General features: G+C 37.0%; 1 protein-coding gene across 1 annotated transcript in view; it reads right to left on the reverse strand.

The window, feature by feature from the left end:
* The window catches only part of atp1a2a (ATPase Na+/K+ transporting subunit alpha 2a), a 69,460-nt gene that overhangs the window by 32,540 nt on the left and 18,840 nt on the right, over positions 1 to 18,080 (reverse strand). Inside the window, exons 11-15 of the mRNA XM_088015068.1 lie at positions 14,174 to 14,291; positions 12,233 to 12,501; positions 7,652 to 7,850; positions 5,283 to 5,392; positions 470 to 604 (exon numbers count right to left, since the gene is read on the reverse strand). Of these exons, the coding sequence (XP_087871194.1) occupies positions 470 to 604; positions 5,283 to 5,392; positions 7,652 to 7,850; positions 12,233 to 12,501; positions 14,174 to 14,291 (831 nt within the window). The remainder of the gene's footprint in view (positions 1 to 469; positions 605 to 5,282; positions 5,393 to 7,651; positions 7,851 to 12,232; positions 12,502 to 14,173; positions 14,292 to 18,080) is intronic.

Genomic DNA, 18,080 nt, shown 5'->3' on the forward strand with positions numbered 1-18,080 from the left:
TTTTGAGATCAAAGTCAGAATTATTATTCTTTTATTTTTTCAAATATTCTCATCTTCCATACAAACCCACATTTCACCCTTTTTTAAAACTTGTGAACATTTGGAAAATATTTTCAAAAATTTACATTTCAGAAATACACCTCCGGAAGTATTACAAATGCAAACAAATAAGTTTTCACAAAAGACGGATTAGTCTCTCTACACTTAAAGTATTTTAAAAATATATAATAGTATGTGCCAGATTTATGAAAGGGATCAATTTTAATAACTTTTAGAGTTAAAGAGTTGGGGTAGGTTTGGTGGAGGAGGATCTTAAATGTTCTTTTGTGTTTTAAAGTGTAGAGGTTACACAAAATGACATGGATGTGTTCTCAATTTACCTAAAATTTAAATACAATGCAAAGTCCAAAGTATCAAACTGCCAACGGGATTTCCCTGCAGAAATCCTTGAATCGCCGTTGATGTTTACCTGGTACTTGTTGGTGGAGTTGAAGGGGATCTCACCCACTTTGGGATTTCTGGCTCTCATGTCACGAACACTGCCTGAACACAGCTCGATGCATTTCAGCAGGGCTGACTCTGACGCGTCCCCCGCTGTGTCCCTCTGGGGGAACACACAGGATCACATTAGCGCAGTCACTCATATCCGCATATTAAAAAATGACTCACGGTTTGTGTTTATGGCAAAGCAGCAGAGGGAAACTTTTCATAGTGTCTTATTTAATGGCTTAAATGAGACACCTTTGAAAACTTTGCTCATTTCCATTATGGCTCTCATCAGCGATGCAGGCGGCGAAGCTACGACGACAACAACGATTTGGCCACAGGCTTGTTTTTTAAAGATATAGCAAAACGTTCGCAATAAACCTAGATCTGAAAATACAGACAAAATAATAAACTGACTAAAAAAAAGGTTCACAGATAAAACATAATGCATGATATTTTATGTCTCTCTCTCAAGCTCAGTTTTTAATATTTTGGATATTAGTTTTAATAGGTTCCGATGATGGATAAATGCTGCTTGAGTAATGAGTCAGATCATTATTACAAACAGCTGAGTTATTAACCGTCGTGACCTGAAGGAACTGGAATCCCATCAGTTGTTCTTCTGACTCAGTCCTCCAAACATCATGCCTCACTGAAGTACACTCCTTTAACATTTTCACATTTTGACACGTTACAACCACAAACAGGCACACATGTTTTATTTGGAGGGTCTTTTTGTGATTTATCAACAAAAAGTAGTCAATAACTGTGATTTGGAAGGAAAATAGCACATGGAGATCATTTCTAATTTTTATCACTTTACCTTTTTAATCTGCTAATAGTGACACATTTCTTTTCATTTAGCGCTTTAGCTAATTGTGAAAACATTTAGGACAATTAGCTTCCCATAAATTAATATTTTCAAAAATTAATTTGCAACAGGCTAATTTACTTGCCTGTTTTGTAATGTTTCAGGTGAATAAAGTTAATAAAGCAAATAAAGTTTCAGGTGAATTAAAGTGGAGCTAATTGATCCTGTTAGTGCTTTAGAGTTACTGCAACTAACTTCCAGACTTAAATCCAATTAAGAATCTGTGGCAGGACTTAAAACATTGTTAAATTCAATCTAAATGTTTTAGTCTGGACATACCTGAAAACTCACAGCTGTAATTATTGTGAAGGGCAGCTTTATGAGTTATTGACAGAAGAGGGCTGAATAGAAATGCCTGCCGTACTTTACAGAATTTTGAAAACCCAAGTATCATTTTTACTTTCATCTCTCCATTATGCACCATTCAGATTTCAGATGTTATAAATACCAGCAGGGCACTGTAGAGGCAAGCAGCAGTACCAAGCGTTTTATTTCCACAAGGCTAAAATTAATCTGAGTAACATCGTTACGTCTGTGCATCTAAAGCTGACCCACAAAAATGATTCTTTTTAAGAAAGTGTTATAAATGTTATCTACTTGCACCAACATCCCCGCAGTGAGTCACACAAACACAAATGTCAAGACATACTATTTCACAAAACACTTAATGGATTCATTTTGCTTTTATTTTTTGTGTTTTTGTGACAAGGTTGAATTAGAGTTTTGTCACCAATTTTTAGCTAACTCTCTTTTGATAAACCACTCATATCGGCTTTTATGAAAATTCCAGGAGGATAATAGGAATCCTTGACGCTGGATTATTAAAATCAGAGCAAAAGTGATGACCTGACGCCCCAAACGCCCAAGAGGGAGCTCGACGGGGACAAGAAATTTCTCTTTGTTTCTGTTTATTCATTCATGAACAGCCGTGAAACAAGGACGAGCGCTCCGCGAGATTTGTCCTTGTTTGTGCCTTTTCATGAATGAATAAATAGATCAAGGGAAATTCCATTTCTCTGTCTTCACAAGTGCAGATGGGGACTTGTTTTAGTAACGGTGCCGGCGCCTGCACTGCTGTGTTTGACTGCTGTCAGGAGACACATCTGTTACTCTGCGCCGGGAGGAAGCCGGGCACCACCAGGGACAGACAGGCTTCAGCAGAGGCGTTTGTCCTCACACAGAAGAAGTTGTAATCCAATAACTGCGAGCCACACTGAGAATTCCTTCAGGTCAGTGAAGCACAGGCTGGAGGAAAGCGGCTGTTAGAACATTGGGATAATATTGACTTACCTACTCAGCAGTGTGTGTTTCTTTGTCGGTGTGGGTGAGTTATTTCTCAGGGCGTACTGAATGATTCTCTGTGTGTGTTTACACGTGAGGTTAAGTGTGTAAGTGTGCACTGCAACTTTTGTTAGGTGGAACTACTTTTCTTACTGTTGGTCTGTCAAGAAAAGCACCTTTCAAACTAACATGCATATTTATGTTTTTTTTCTCAGTATCTCCTACGGATAATTTTAGAATAATTCAACCTCTCAGTATATTTAAACATGTAGAAGAAATTCTACCTTGTTACTTGTTTTTTATTATTATTATTTTGAAAAGCTCAGGTGAATATTCTGACTTTTGATCACAGAAAATTAAAGTTTAAAGAATTCTGAGATTAAAGTCAGAATTTTTTTTTAATCCTCTTCTGCAGGTTGAGATGAGAGGCGAGATATCTTCAAGGAACAAATCCAATTCTCTTTTATTTATGTATCTTTAAACAAAACTCAGGTTACAACACAGAAGGATCAGCGGTTTGCTAAAATAAACATTTAAAGTGAAGTGGTTTTCAGGTTGAGGTAAACCAGTAAAGGCCCTGAAACCATTCAGCCCAAAGTGATGTTGTTTGTTACTGTAGAAACAGATTTAAATACTTGTTTGGTTCTTGAGTCCAGAGATTTGTCTGACATTTATTTTAGCACCTACAACAGAGTATCACTGAAAAATACATGAATAGGCTGTGTATATTTCATGAGTTTTGTGCTTAGAAATAAAAAAAACATGTTGTAGTGTGAAAAAGAATTTGCTTCCAACAGATTTGCTTTCTCTTTTTTTTCCTCATATCTAAATGTTTTTGGTTCATTAAACACATTTTAATAAAAAGTGAGTAAATACAAGCAGCAGTTTCCAGATTCTAGTTTTCATTTATCAGTAAAATGAAGAAATCTCTATTGGAAACTGTCTGAAAACATAAGCCTCACTTCCCTCAGGTAAAGTCAGAGTTCATGGTTTCAGAGTAAGAAAAGGACTTGGGGAAAAAAAACAGTCTCCATGGGATAAATTCACACAGGAACAACAATAACCTTCCTCAAGTTTCCTCAAAACATCGAGGTGATCTACCAACTGAACAGAATCTGACAAACTATTGGAATTTGCACACTATATTACATCAGGTAAAAAAAAGATAAGAAAAGAAAAACATTTCAGACAAACCATTTTATTCCTACAGTCTATAATGGTGGTGGTATTGTGATGGTATGTGGCTGTTTTATTATTGGCGCTTTCCTTAAATTTCATGCAATTGATGGAATCATGGATACTACCGGAAAGCCCTAAAGGAAAAAGTCTAGTCATTAATTTGTTACTTTACATTAAATGCTCTTGGGTCATGGAGCAGGACAAGAGTTCAGCAAGTCAACATCTCACTGAGAAAAAGTGAAGGTTTTGTTATAAATCATGACTTAAATCTGACTCATAACTTTGTAAATGTTTGAAATCCTCCAATGTCGCAGAATCCAAATACAGTGTTAGACGGGAATTACATTTTCTTTTTACATATTGCCAAAGTGCTACCTTATTATCTTAATAACTGAACTCATCACATGAAAACTGTTTCCTAATCATGTTCTCTTTGTCCGATATCTAAATTTGTGAAAAAAAATTGGAGTGAAGGTTCATGAGGTAACACTGCAGATAAAGTTACAAATAATATTTGTAAAAATAGCATTGATTGGTATTGATATTACTCCTATTCTGTTGAGAAGCTGCAAATCAAACTAATTTGTTTTACAGTGCAGTGGATATTTACTACCTGTTAAAGTGAAAAATCACTGGAGCAGCAAAATAATAACAAGAGGAAATATTTTGTGGAAATGAAGCATTGGTTGGTTTATTAAAAAAACATCTAGAACTCTTAGTAACCCTCTGAGGACCAGAATCAATTACTAGAATATAGAAAGTACATGACAGCGAGAAAAACCTGCCAAGAGAGGACAAGACTACTAAAATTTACAGCGAGATATTCAGAATGGTTCATGAAAAAGACTCAAGGTTCCACATCAGTGGTAGAAAATGCATGTGGTGAATTTTTATTTGACTTCTTTTTTTTATTTTTTTTTACTTTCTTTTTGCTTCATTTCTATAAATGTTGTAAACACTGAAATTGGTACCATGATGTGTTGATCCTTCTCTAAAATTAATTTTATTTACTAGCTGGAGGGAAAGCAATAAGAAAATTGGCTGTTGGATGAAAGAGTTTTCAGTCCAGTAATGTTCAAAAAGTCTTAGAAGTTAAAAAGAGTCGACTCTTGTCTTCATATTGTACCTGCATATTTATGCCGTACTTCTTTAACTTATAGGGATCAAATACTTATTCTAACAAGGCTTCTTTCTGAGCGACAGCTCACCTGACGCTTCCCTTATGTTGTTAACTTCACCCTACTGGCAAAGCAGTAGGCAAAATCATGTCTCATGAATTATGTGCATGCATTAGTTGATCCACATAAAAAAAGCCGGCTCATAATGGCCTTGCATTAAACCAAATGGGCTGTGTGCCACTGCTGTACAGAGTCGAGATAATTCATGAGCCTGCAGCTTGATGTGGAACATTTGGAAACTTGTGTTATAGCGCGTGTCAGGCTGTGTGTGTGTGGACTGCGTGTACCATCAGGATGGGTAAGTTCTCCTGTCCGGGTCTGAAAACGGCTCGGTTGCACAGACCAGCCACGCGGGACAGGGATACCCAAGTACCAGAGCTCTTGTCAAAGCCAGAACCTGGAAGCAGTGGAGAGGGACCTGCGTTAGACTGTATTTAAACAGAGCTCATTCAGTATTTATTCAACTGACTCAGCTCTGGGTTCACACAGTGGCACTGGATATTGCAGCTAAATAACACGTATCGAGGTCACTTAAGTTAAGAAAACAGTTTTTCTTTGACAGAAAAGATTTTTCAGTTCCCCAGTCTGGAAAATGAGACCCCTTTGCTTTTTTTTTTTTTTACCTGGAATGTCTCCAAAATAAGAGCTAGTAGGAAATAGTTTGTATGAAAATTTGAGGCCTAGCCACCCAATCGAATTGAAAATGACCTGCAGTCTGCTGCATTCATTTTTCATATTTGCCTGCATGTCGGAGCACTCGCTGTCAGTGATACTGTGTAAACAGACAGGCAGTTTGTGGCTGGAGTTGTTGAGAGTGACAAACATGGGAGGAGAAGCCTCATAAAATCTGCAGCAGTTGCAAAAACAAAATCCAGCATGTCGTTTTCTTCTCTCAAAACCGCCGGCTACTCAATGAAAGATGACAGAGTAGTCAGTGCTCATTATTATGCATGGAACACCTGCTCCTTTTCTGCCCAACCTTTTGGTTAATGCTGGAGGCTTCTTGATGAATTTTGGCTTGATATATCCTTCAGTGGTAGGAGGCAGGAATCCAATTGGCTGCGCGGCGGCAGTCCTGCTGAGGAAGAGCTGTGGGTTGTGCCACCCACTGCACACTTCTTCTCAATTAATGAAACCAGCAGAGTGAACGGTCATGTTTGCTGGCAGTGGAAATATTGGCCAGATGAATTTTGGCAGGTGGTCCCTTTCCTCCATCCTGCATTCCCTCACACTCTATGAATTGAACTTCCTTAATTTACAGCAGGGGAACTAACAGTGGAACACATCAACATTTTTCTCTGTAAACTTATTTCTAAAATGCTTGCAATAATGAAACTGACAGCAGGTTTTGGATACATTTCAAGAAATCTAAATAAATAAATAGAATGATGCAAAAGAGATCCAACAAGGCATGAAAATTCCAGAAACCAGCCAAAATATGTCAGAATATTTATCAGCCTATCAGTCTCACTAGTTTCACTCCTAATTGATGACCTTTAAAAACGTTACTGAGTGACAAGGTAACCTTTTTCAACACAGTTAAGACCATAATCCAATAATCCAGTGAGTAGAAATTAAGACAATTTCACCATCAACTGGAGTTGAATCTCATTGAAGTTAGAATAAACATTTAAAAATCTGAGCAAGAGCTACGGACCAGTAACAAGGGACTCCTCAGAGACCGTGAATTTGCAGGAACACATTTTCCATGAAAAGAACAAATAGTTCAAAAAACATACATTTCTGCTTTCAGACTCACTGCACAAGACTCCACTGTTGAAGAAAATGCATGTTCGGGTGTTTTTACACCTGATAGTCTGGTAGACTGGGTTCGATTGGGAACCAAAACAGCAACATTTGATCCATTTTCAGCTGCTGGAGTTTGCTTTCACACTGCAAAGTGTCAAACAATGCAAACTCCTAAGAAACCCTGTCCACTCCCTTCCATGTGGGGGCGCTGGACCAAAAAAACCACTGAATGAAACAACATAAAAATCTCTGAAGAAAACATGAGCGCAACTTTCTTCTTTGCAAAATGTAAACAAAAATGCATCGTCAGAGTTAAGGAGTTGTAGGAAAAAAGACCACAAGACATTTCTCCAGCTAGCGCTAGACTTCAGTGTTTGCTTTGGTTGTATCTACCCAGAATGCCTTGCACTGAAGTCCATTTCCTGCTTTTGGACCGGTCTCCACACTTGGCATCCACATACGCATTCAAACTGCAGCAGAGTTCACTTCTACTGAACTGAGACAAATTACAACACTGATCACTCCAAAACTATAACAGCAACAGTGAAGTTTGGGAGTGGGAACGTCAAGGTGTGAGATATTTTCTACGTTTATTATACTGGCAAATTTCATACAATTAAAGAAAGGATGAGTGGAGAAAAAGATTCGGAAATTTCTTTCAAGAATTTGTAGATGAAAACAGGGTGGACTTTTGATCCAAGAGAACATTCTGGCTTCAGAGAAACAAAATAAAGCTGCTAGATTTGAGTAAACGTGTTTAATACTTTAAAACTTAATTTGTAGACTAATTTCCAGCTTGCTGATCTTTTTGTGTTGCTCACTTGGAAACATTTACTGAGAAAAATGCCGATGTCATTTTTCCAGATCTCTCTTGGTCCTCTCCTGTTTGAACTCGTTTCCGTCTTACCACTCTGGTCCTCGGTGGTGTCCGCCTCGTGGATCTGATTGTCAAACCACATGTGGGCCACGGTCATGCGGTTCTGGGTCAGCGTGCCCGTCTTGTCGGAGCAGATGGTGGAGGTGGAGCCGAGAGTCTCTACGGCCTCCAGGTTCTTCACCAAGCAGTTCTTCTTGGCCATTCGCTTGGCAGTGAGCGTCAGGCACACCTGGGAGGAAGAGGAGGAGATTGGAGGACGGTTGATTGTTAGTCGACGAGCGCAGAGAGCATACGAACGCAGTGGTGCATTCAAGCGCCTGTGCTTGTGAAACCATGCGTGGTGAAGGTGCCTGGTAAGAGAATGAGTGTGTGTGTGTGTGGGTGTGTGAGTGTTTGATTGGTAAACAGCTAGTTAAAAGTCACACACAGGATAAAAAGACTGGACGAACAAACACACCATAAGCTCCAATAGATTCTTCAACACAAATGAACTCAAACTGATGGCAGCATTCCACCAAATATATAAGAGATGTACATTAAAATTCATAATTAGTGTGTTTAAAGAGAAGGATGCTAAAAGAAACCAGTTGCTCAAAGTTAATTCATTTCCTGTGACTAGTGAAATGTCGACTGATGGCATTTCAAACGACGTTACCATCAGTCTCAGCTCATCCACCTTATTGTCAAAGGAAAACTACATTTCAACAGTGAAAATGTTTCAACTTTTCATTATGAATCACTTCAGAGACGCTTTAGGATCCATCTAAACTTACTGCCAGGAAAGCCTCAAGTGTAATTAACAACCATGAATAATGATGGCTTAGTTCTATTTCCATGTTTTGCAAACTGAACTAATGAACCAAAAGCACAATATCAGGACTGTGGAAGTAATATTCCCCCCAAAAAGTTAGGGTTTTAATGTTTCTAGCAGATCAAATGGCAGCGCATGGGACTGCTTGGCAACAGAAATGTACAACTGGAAATACTCCAAGCCAATCCCAAGAATCAAACCAGGCCGTTTTAGAGATAAGTATCAGAGATATCGGCTAAAACCTGCATGGCCTGGATTTACACTGTAAAATGTTCTTAAATCACTGCCATTTTTGTGCACTGGTAGCATAATACTAATTCAACATATTATTACTCCAGTAAAAGTAAGTGGTTACTACCCACTTCTGTGCTTGTAAAGCTCTATAATTGGTATTAATCATGCATATTATTGAGTCCATAAATGAAACTGGGAATTCTTTATCATGTTAACTATCTTTCCCCATTTATGATGTTGGTTAGACAGAGGGCTGATTTTACTGGATGCTGCAGCTCCCTGTAGCTGTTCCTGTGGGCGAGACCAAAGCTCAAACCCTAGTTTTACAAGTTCATGAAGTTACAAAAAAATCACTAACAATAATTCTCTCCTACCTAAAAACTATATTAGTAATGAAAAGTAATCTTTACCTCATTGTTTTCTATTTCCTTTTGGCACTATTGGTCAGTAAACATGATGATTAGAGTAAGTTTAGCTTTTTAAACCACTGACAGTTTGGGTAAATACATACACTTGTTAATACACCTCCTTTCTCTGAGGCTTTTGACTTTTCAGAGTGTACTTTTACATGTTTAAATTTTTTATCCCACTTAGTTTAATAAATAACGATGTGGTGAAATCTGTGGTGAGTGTGGAGATCAGATTTAAATCATTTTGGCACCTGGTGGAGATCCCCCTCATTTCCACAACAAAATGAAATAATTAATGGTGGGTGCTTTTCTTTTTCTTTTTTTTTAAACCATGATTAGATTGGGTTTAAACTGTATGATTTACACTGGCTAAACCAAAGTCAGACTTAAGTAAGAGGGTTCATCTTGAGCTAAACCTTTCCATAGAATGAACCTGGCATGCTGGATAATGAAAATCAAATACAGAATGTGTTGTAAATCATCTGACTTAAGCTGACACTAAACACTTTTTTCACTCTGCACTGGATTGCCAAGGGGTTCTGCAAAATGTGACGTAATCTGACAGAAAACAGGGAGCTTTTTGCAGCTTGTCGCCGTACCTCTAATCTCAGCATAAACGTATCTGCATATAAATATGTCTGCATATAAATTTGCATCCAATCTGCATAAAAGTATGAAGGTGTGTAGGCAAGAAGCAAGATAAGTATCAGAAACGTATTTTATCTTTCCAGGCTGAACATCATCAGCTAATGCTGAAGAACAAGCGGTCTTTGGTTGAAAGCAAGAGCAACATCTGTGTGGAGGAAAGGATGCAAAAACATCGGACAGATGACGATCTCCAAATCTACAACAATTTTCCATACATTAACTTTTTTTTATTATCATTTATCCATGTTCAAACAATAACTGTTGCTCTGAAAAGGAAGTTATTTCCCCGACAGCCAATATGTCTTTTTCTTAGACATCAACTGACTGCACTGACAGAGAGAGAGAGAGAAAATGAGTCACCAGACTTCATTCAGTGTAGTTTGAATTGCTTTGCTCCAAATAGCAAAGTAATCTGACAAACAGCTTTAAATGCTAATCATACTGTGTGTAACCAAAAACTATTCGGTTGAGTTCACAAAAATAAATCAAACATCACATTTAATCTACCATAAAGTTAAACTTTTATGTACTAATTTTTTTCTTGCATCTTTTTGGTTCGTCTTAGAAAATATAACTAAAGCAAAAGGCTTGTGGCAAAACAGACAAATTTGTCTCAGAGGGTTTAAACTATAATTATTCCTTTGAAAACCTAATATTGAGTTTTTTCAATAGCTTAAAAATAGGAAATCAAGACGGGAGATGAATAAATGTACACACACTCATTAATATTTGGGTAGATCTCCCTTGAGAAGTGAACAACTTAACTACTGATTTCTTTAAGTATCCATCAACAAGCTTCTGGCATGATTCTGTCTGGAGATTTGACCACTCATCTTGGCAGAAGTTCATTTTAATTGGTTTATTTAAAATGGCTTGTTTCCTGGCATGGGCCCAGCTTTTTAGCATTAATTTTTAATGCAGAGATGGGAGCTTTGGGAAGGTCATTCCAGATTGACATTATTACCCTGCTGCATTTTTTGGTATTTGTTTGTTTGGCATCACTTGCCTCTAGAAACAAAATAAACCGTGTCCATGTTTCAGCTATCTGGACCAGGCTGCCACATGAGGTGAAGGGAAATTGGGTTAAGATGGTCCAGAGCAACCCAAGAACCCCAAACGCTCAAACCTGCAGCTGGAAAAACGACACCAACAAACTCAACTGGAAAAGTATATTTGGCTGCATGTTGGACAATAAAAACCTATTAAGGGAAAAAGTTTTATGGTCAGACGAAGAATGATTAAAAGTGCCACAATGAGGTTTTCAAAACTAAGAATTCTCTAGCCTGGTGGTGGCAGCATCTTCCAATGAGAACTTCACCCAAAATGTGCACATTAAACCCAGTTTTGGCCTGGAAAGGCAGGGAGGAGCCTCAAATTTAACCCTTTTAAAATGTGTGTATTATGCAAACTGATGCATGGGACTTTTTGCAACATTAACAAGAAGAGTAGTGAACTATTCAATTAGATTTATGCCATATGCTTTAAAAGGCATCTAAAAATATTTTGTTAAGATGCAACACACTAATGGACATTTTGCCAAACAATAAGAAGGGCATAAATTCACACTTTTACTTTAAATGTTTGACTATTATGTAATCCCTCCACCCTGAAAAAACCCTGTTAAAATATCTGATGAAAAGGTCAGAAATATTAAATTCAGTCATATGATTAATGTAAACCTGAAGCATATTTTTGACAGCACAAAAAAGTGTTATACTTTAATCTGAACTAAATGGAACATTACAAAATCTCACAAATAATTTTTGTCTTTTTAGTGTAAATATTTTGGTACATTTGAATTAAGAAAAATTATATTTAAATGTAACTTTTCAGCCAGTTTAATAAGTTTGTTTTAAGTTAGTAACACTAATAGTTCCACTGAGATTTTTTTAACTTAAAACAGGAAAAATGTCTCATTATTTATGTAGAACAGGTTTTTTATGTTTTTAATCTGTATTCAAGAATTATTTACTTAAAACAATTAACTATAGCTTGCTCAAAAGTTATTAAATCTTTTGTTTGTCTTATTTCAAGTGTACTGAGATATTTGCACTAGAAACTAGACAAAAATACTTGGTGAGATTTTGTGTTTTTACAGTGTAGAGCAGTGGTGTCCTAAGTGTGGCTTGGGGGCCATTTCTGGCCCTTGAAATGATTCTGTTTGGTCCCAGACCACATGTCAAAAATGGTAAAAATTTTGGCCGACAAGAAAACAATTGATGACCCAAAAAATATGGAAATTGTCTGTTTTTGTTAATAAGGTAACAGCCCAAAGTCTTTCTTATGATTTGGATCTTTTTTGATATAAATATTTTTTTATTATTATTTAATGTGTTGTTTAGCCAGGGGAAAAGAAATTCACCAGTTTTCCAGTTTTGGCCTCCAGGGCAAAAGGTTTGGCCACCTCTGTTGTAGAATAAAGTGTGTTTGTTCAGAATAGACTCCTCTAATCAGAAAACGTCTCCACTCCCATTAAAGCGAATAAAGTGAACCTTCTGCCCTCCTCACCGTGACTGTGGCCAGCAGGCCTTCAGGCACGTTGGCCACGATGATGCCGATGAGGAAGATGACGGCCTCCAGCCAGGTGTAGCCCAGGATGAGCGACAGGATGAAGAAGCTCAGGCCCAGGAAGACGGCCACACCGGTGATGATGTGGATGAAATGTTCAATTTCGATGCTGATGGGCGTCTGGCGCACCTCCAGTTCAGACGCCAGGGTGGCGATGCGGCCCATCACAGTCCGGTCACCAGTGGCTATCACAATGCCACGAGCGTTGCCTGATGGGAGGCAGAAGCTCTGAGTTAGTTTTACACTAAAAGTTGATAAGTAATCTATAACTTCACATCAAAATAAAGAGGGAAGCCTGAAATAACTGATCAAATCTGTAAGTATTTCAATTGGAAGCCGCAAAGAAACTAAATATTTTTATCAACATATTTGTCTTTGTAATGACAGCTCTCTAAAGTAAACTCATAAAGTGTCAGAAGCAGCTTTCAGACAGGTGGCCTGATCTGAAGTGTCTGTGTGAGGAACACGAAAAGGGAATAATGAGTGTTCATAGTGAGGAAGTCATGACAGAAGGTAAATAATGTATATTGTGAACGTGAAGGAGGCCTGATGCTGAAGATGATGGCTGAATGCAGAGCTGTGATAGATGGAGGTGAATTATAGGTGCCTGCTGCAGAATGATGACTGGCCAACTAAACAGATGCTGAACTAAGTGTTTGAGGAAAGCATCCATCCAGCCAGCTTGTACCTATCCACCACGGCATTATAATCACTGACAGCTGAAGTGATTTTCATTGATTATCCTGATGCAATGTTTCTGTGGGCGGTACAAAACATCTGAAACCACAGAGGTACAAAAAGATGAAAGGGCGAAATCAGCATCAGAAATTGATTAGTTCTTTTTTCTGTTGTCAAGTTTTAATAAGCCAACAATTACATTTAGAGCATATTTAAAATCATTTAAAAAGCTTCAATTAACTCCATATTCATTCAAGAATTCACAGTAATTGCACCATAGACCAAAAGCAAAAGAATAAATTCATTTAGTCCTCCCTTCTTATTGGTTTTGAATAAAAACTATACACTAAACATGACTGCAGCAGAAAATAAATAATCCAGGAAAATAACTAATTCTTCACTATTTATCTGCAGCATCTTTTATCTTTTTTCTTAAAATAATTAATGCAAATTGACAAGACTGCTAAACATTAAATTATGTGTTGATTACTCAGACATTTTAACGTTTGAACAGAGTGATGCTCTGGCGGCTGATGTTAGGCAGTCAGCATGCTAGGCTAATTTATCCTTAATGTTTATGAAAAGTGAAGTTACAGAGTGAGTGAAGGTATCCAACCAGACTGGACTTTAAGTCAAAATTTGTTTAGTTTTGAGGGATTTTAAAAATATGCATGTCTCACAATTACATTGTTCTTAAAGGACAAAGTGAAGAACATCTTTCTATTCTGACCAAAACATTTTCATATCTATTAATGTTTAAGTATTTCAGAGAAAACTTTCAATATGCCACGTCGTTTTTCTGTGTGTATTATTACAACATGATTTTTTACTTTTTTTTATTTTACAACCATCTTCCAAACCCAACAAGGTGAAACACTTTTATGATTTCGCCTGTAAAATCTGCTGCAGAGATGAATGGGATAAATTTAGAGGGATCTGACATTCACAAGCATTTCAGTTAGAGGTAAACCTAACCGGTTCATTTTTAACATAAGCCTCACTGCCAATCCTTTTGCAATAAATATGAGATTCTTCACTCTTGTGTAGGATGCACACATGGAGGAATGGTGGCCTAGATCATTATTGCACCGAAACATATTCATGGTTGGATAGAAAGTCCTAACGATGTTTTGCACCAAATGGTTTGAAGACAGGCATCTTGAGGAGATAAGAGGCAATCTTGGTTGGATTTGGCCTACTGACCCTCGACACAGTTGGTGGAAAAGAAACAGATGTTTCGGGTCTCCAGAGGATTTTCATGCGTTAACTCAGGGGAGCGAGTCTGAGGTTCAGATTCTCCCGTCAGAGACGAGTTGTCCACCTTTACAGGAAAAAAGAGGAAAGATGGAGAAATGTTATCCAGTGACACCAACGTACTCAAAGGAGATAAAGGTGGAGAGAATTACTGGAAAGGCGATCAGAAGGCATCATTTTTAAATCATCACCTATGATATGACAAATCTCTGTGACTTTTAGTCAACTTAATTTCAGATCTGAAGAAAGTTTGTAGCACTAACTTTCTGCAATTTAATGTTAACATTTTGATCAGTAATACACTGTTCATCATCCTCTCTAGTTATAGGTGAATATCTGTATGGAAACATTTTATGAAATTGTATTGATGTTACCCAAATTTACTTTTTTTCCCTCCTTCTTTAATCTCCTCCCCTCTCTGTGTGCTGCCTAGATAAACTGGGTCCAATCCCAGTTTTTATTTTTTTACCATAGTTGCAGTTATTATTACTGACCACAGATTTCTGTCTAAACTGCTAATTTAATAAGGAAACATTTTTTGTTTTTTGAACACACATCTGTTCTGTTATGTTTTGACGTTTCCTCCATGTTTAAGGGGCAACTAAGCGATATAAACCCCTAAATTATATCCTATTTATATTCTGGTCAAACAGAAGGTCGTAGATCAATATACTGATTGATATTTTAAAAAAAACATTACAAAGAAAAAAAAATATTAGAATAAAGAAACATTTTTATTGTGATATTTCTAAAGAGAAACTCAAAAGTGCCTCACAGATGAGAGTGGATTGTGTCCTTTGGATTTGACCCAGTTTTGCAAATAAAAAGATCAGAACTTCAGAATGGAAAAACTGTGGCTAAAAGTAGCTTTGGGATAATGAGAATTTAAAAAAACCCGGTCTGTCTGTAAAACTATAGATCATCGATGGGATAAAAGTTAGAAGACCTACTTAAGAAATCTCCATTTGAGAATCAAAATGAATATTTTTGACAAAACAATTGAAAAAGGCTCAAATATTTCATTATAAAACACTTAGGACAGCAGTGAGATTCCAATCCCAGTTACCCAAAAGCAATAAAACAGAGCATAGGTATGTTAATAATAATAATCTAATGACAGTGTTTCAGCAGATCATCATAAAATTTGTGACTCCTATAATTTTCATGTTACTGGATTTACAGCCAGACTTTTGGTTTATGATCAAATATGAGAGAAACTAATAAAACTACTAATATTCTCAGCAGAGCGTGGGAATCATTTGCAGTAAAGATGCTGAGGAAGTGTCAAAATCAGTTTGCGAAAAAGTTTATGTTGTATCTGTTTCTTGTTAAAGCTGTTTACAAATGCAAAGCAAAAATATAGAAAATGTCTCCATGGTAACAAGACAAAGTAATAATGCCATGACTTTAGTTTGTGAACTAACTTTGTAAAGTTATTTACATTTCTTTTGTCTTGAAATAACTTAGGATACTGAAGCCTTTTTCATTCCTGACATATTTTTAAAGATTTTTCTTAAAGGTAAATAAAATGTAGCTAAAAAGTCATAAATGTTTAAGTTGCCACTATTTGAAAGAAATAGCTGGTGACGCATTGCTATTTCTTCCATAGCTACTTCTATGTTATATCTGTTAGTACCATTTTTACCCATGCAATAACATTTGGCTAGAAGTGTGTGAAATATTTTGATAAATTACTGAGAAAAAAGATCAGATTTAAAAAAAATATTCAACCATACATTATTTTCCAAATTTTTATCATACATCATATTTCCATTTTACTCTTCTCTTTGATTAATCAAAGAGAAAAATCAGAAAAATGTCTTTGGTTGTCAAAGCCAGTATGAAACGTCCCAAAAGAAGGCAAAAACAGATACATGTCAGGTACCAAAAACCTGCAAGGGTACAAAAAACCAAAGGTGCAGAGCAGGACCCGAGAGCAGAGAGGGAACGAAGTTCAACGACCTTTTCCACCAATCACAATGAGCCGGGATCATATCCCCGACTCAAACAGCTCTCAGTTTTCTAATCAAATGACCCAACAGAGGTTTAAAGAGGAGCAGCAAAAGCAAATGAGGTGGATTAGGTGTCATCCAGGAACTGTTTTTGTGAAATGTCATCTCTGCGGGCCATAAATTGAGCTGTTAGCATATTTTGTCATACTGTTGCTGTATGACAGTCCTGACACTGTCATACAGCAACAGTCTTCAGTCAGAGGCCTCTTCAGATGTGTTGCAAGACTGACAGCTACTGGAGATCCTTCCAGCCCATGACTATGACAAGTACAGCAGTTTTGAATTGAACTGAATGGAAGAAATCAATTATCCTTTAGAGTAAACTGTATCAAATCATAATACCTTAAGCTCTTGCATAACTGATGTGACACATTTTTCCCTTCCTAATTAGTTACTCTGAGCTTATAACTGAAATTCCAGATGGTTTCCTTAAATATCTTCAAAGAATAACGTTTGGAAAATATCTGACTTTTAAGAAAACAGCAGCAGGTGAAGAGCTAATTGGATAAACCATCTGGTTTATCATCAGTTAGATTTTAAAATCCTTTTTTCGTTTTGTTTCTTTATGATCTTTCGTCCATGGCAAGGGTCTTTTGAGACAATGCTTGACCCAAATAAGTTTCCTCTTGTATCATCATTAGGCCACAATCACTGTGTTGTTGGCAAATTATTAAATCCAAGCAAAAATACGTTATATTATTTATTTTATACCCTTTTTTTCTCAAGTGCTCAGTAGGACACCAGATAACATACATCACTGCCCAAAGGTAATTTGTGCTCAAGGTTGCCAGCATGTAAATATTAAGGAGAGAAAAAACAAGGATGCAATCATTTCAAAAGCTTATTGATTTGTAAACTAGCAGAACAAAACATCGTCCGCGGGGTCAGATAGATTACTTCAGCTAAGTTGTCACGGTGAAGGCCTTCTGGAAAGGTGAAATTTCTGCATATAAGTCCATATCACTTATAAAATTTTATGTCCAATTCCAATTTTTTGTTGAAATTGGTGTTTTGTGTGTGGTCGTTCATTCTGCTAATTAAACTCAACCACAATGAGGCTTCAGTGTGAACAGTTTACAAGCCCAACGCGACCTGAATGTGAGGAAGAAGAACGATGACGTCACAGAGCAGCGCTCTGTTTATGATGGAAGCGTTTGTGAATTGATTTTAATGTTTATCCAGCAATGGGAGCCGACAGTGTTGTTAAATGATAAGATGAAGAAAGCTAATAAAAAGAACTTACAACTAAAAACAACGGCTTTTGGTGGAGCATTGACTGTAACCTCTGTAGACGTTTGTTTGCTAGTCAGAGCAAGAAATGTCTGACTTTGATTTGAGCGTTTAGTGACACAGATTCTCTCTTAAGTTCATAATCATAATTTTTATCCACTGTTTAAGTCCTGATTTTCCACATCTGACCTCTGCAGAATTATGACACTTCTCTTATCAATGAAATAAAAGTCAGGTAAAATACAACTTCAGACGTTTTGAAAACAATCGGATACGTATCTGAATTAGCACCACATATGGAGGTGGCACAGATCGGACTTATTGAGGGGTGAAAAGATTGAAATTAGACCGTTCAGACTGCCTTGAAAAAGTCAGACATAGATCACATGTAGATTAAAAGAAAGCAGATTTGGGTTGTATTATCCTTATACTCAAGGTTATCAAACTATGAGATGGTCAAAATGCTCCCTGACTAAATATGTTAAAACATCCACTCAACTTAAGCCGTCAAACCTTGGAGTTTCTCAAATTAACCCTTAAACAACAGACCCAGTTTAAGTTTAATGACGCCATCGCACCACTAGGACTACCTGTGAAACCTGACCTTCAGTCCA

Source organism: Poecilia mexicana, unplaced genomic scaffold, assembly GCF_051168715.1.
Source record: "Poecilia mexicana isolate PSO_F unplaced genomic scaffold, ASM5116871v1 scaffold_17, whole genome shotgun sequence".
Lineage (NCBI taxonomy): Eukaryota > Metazoa > Chordata > Actinopteri > Cyprinodontiformes > Poeciliidae > Poecilia > Poecilia mexicana.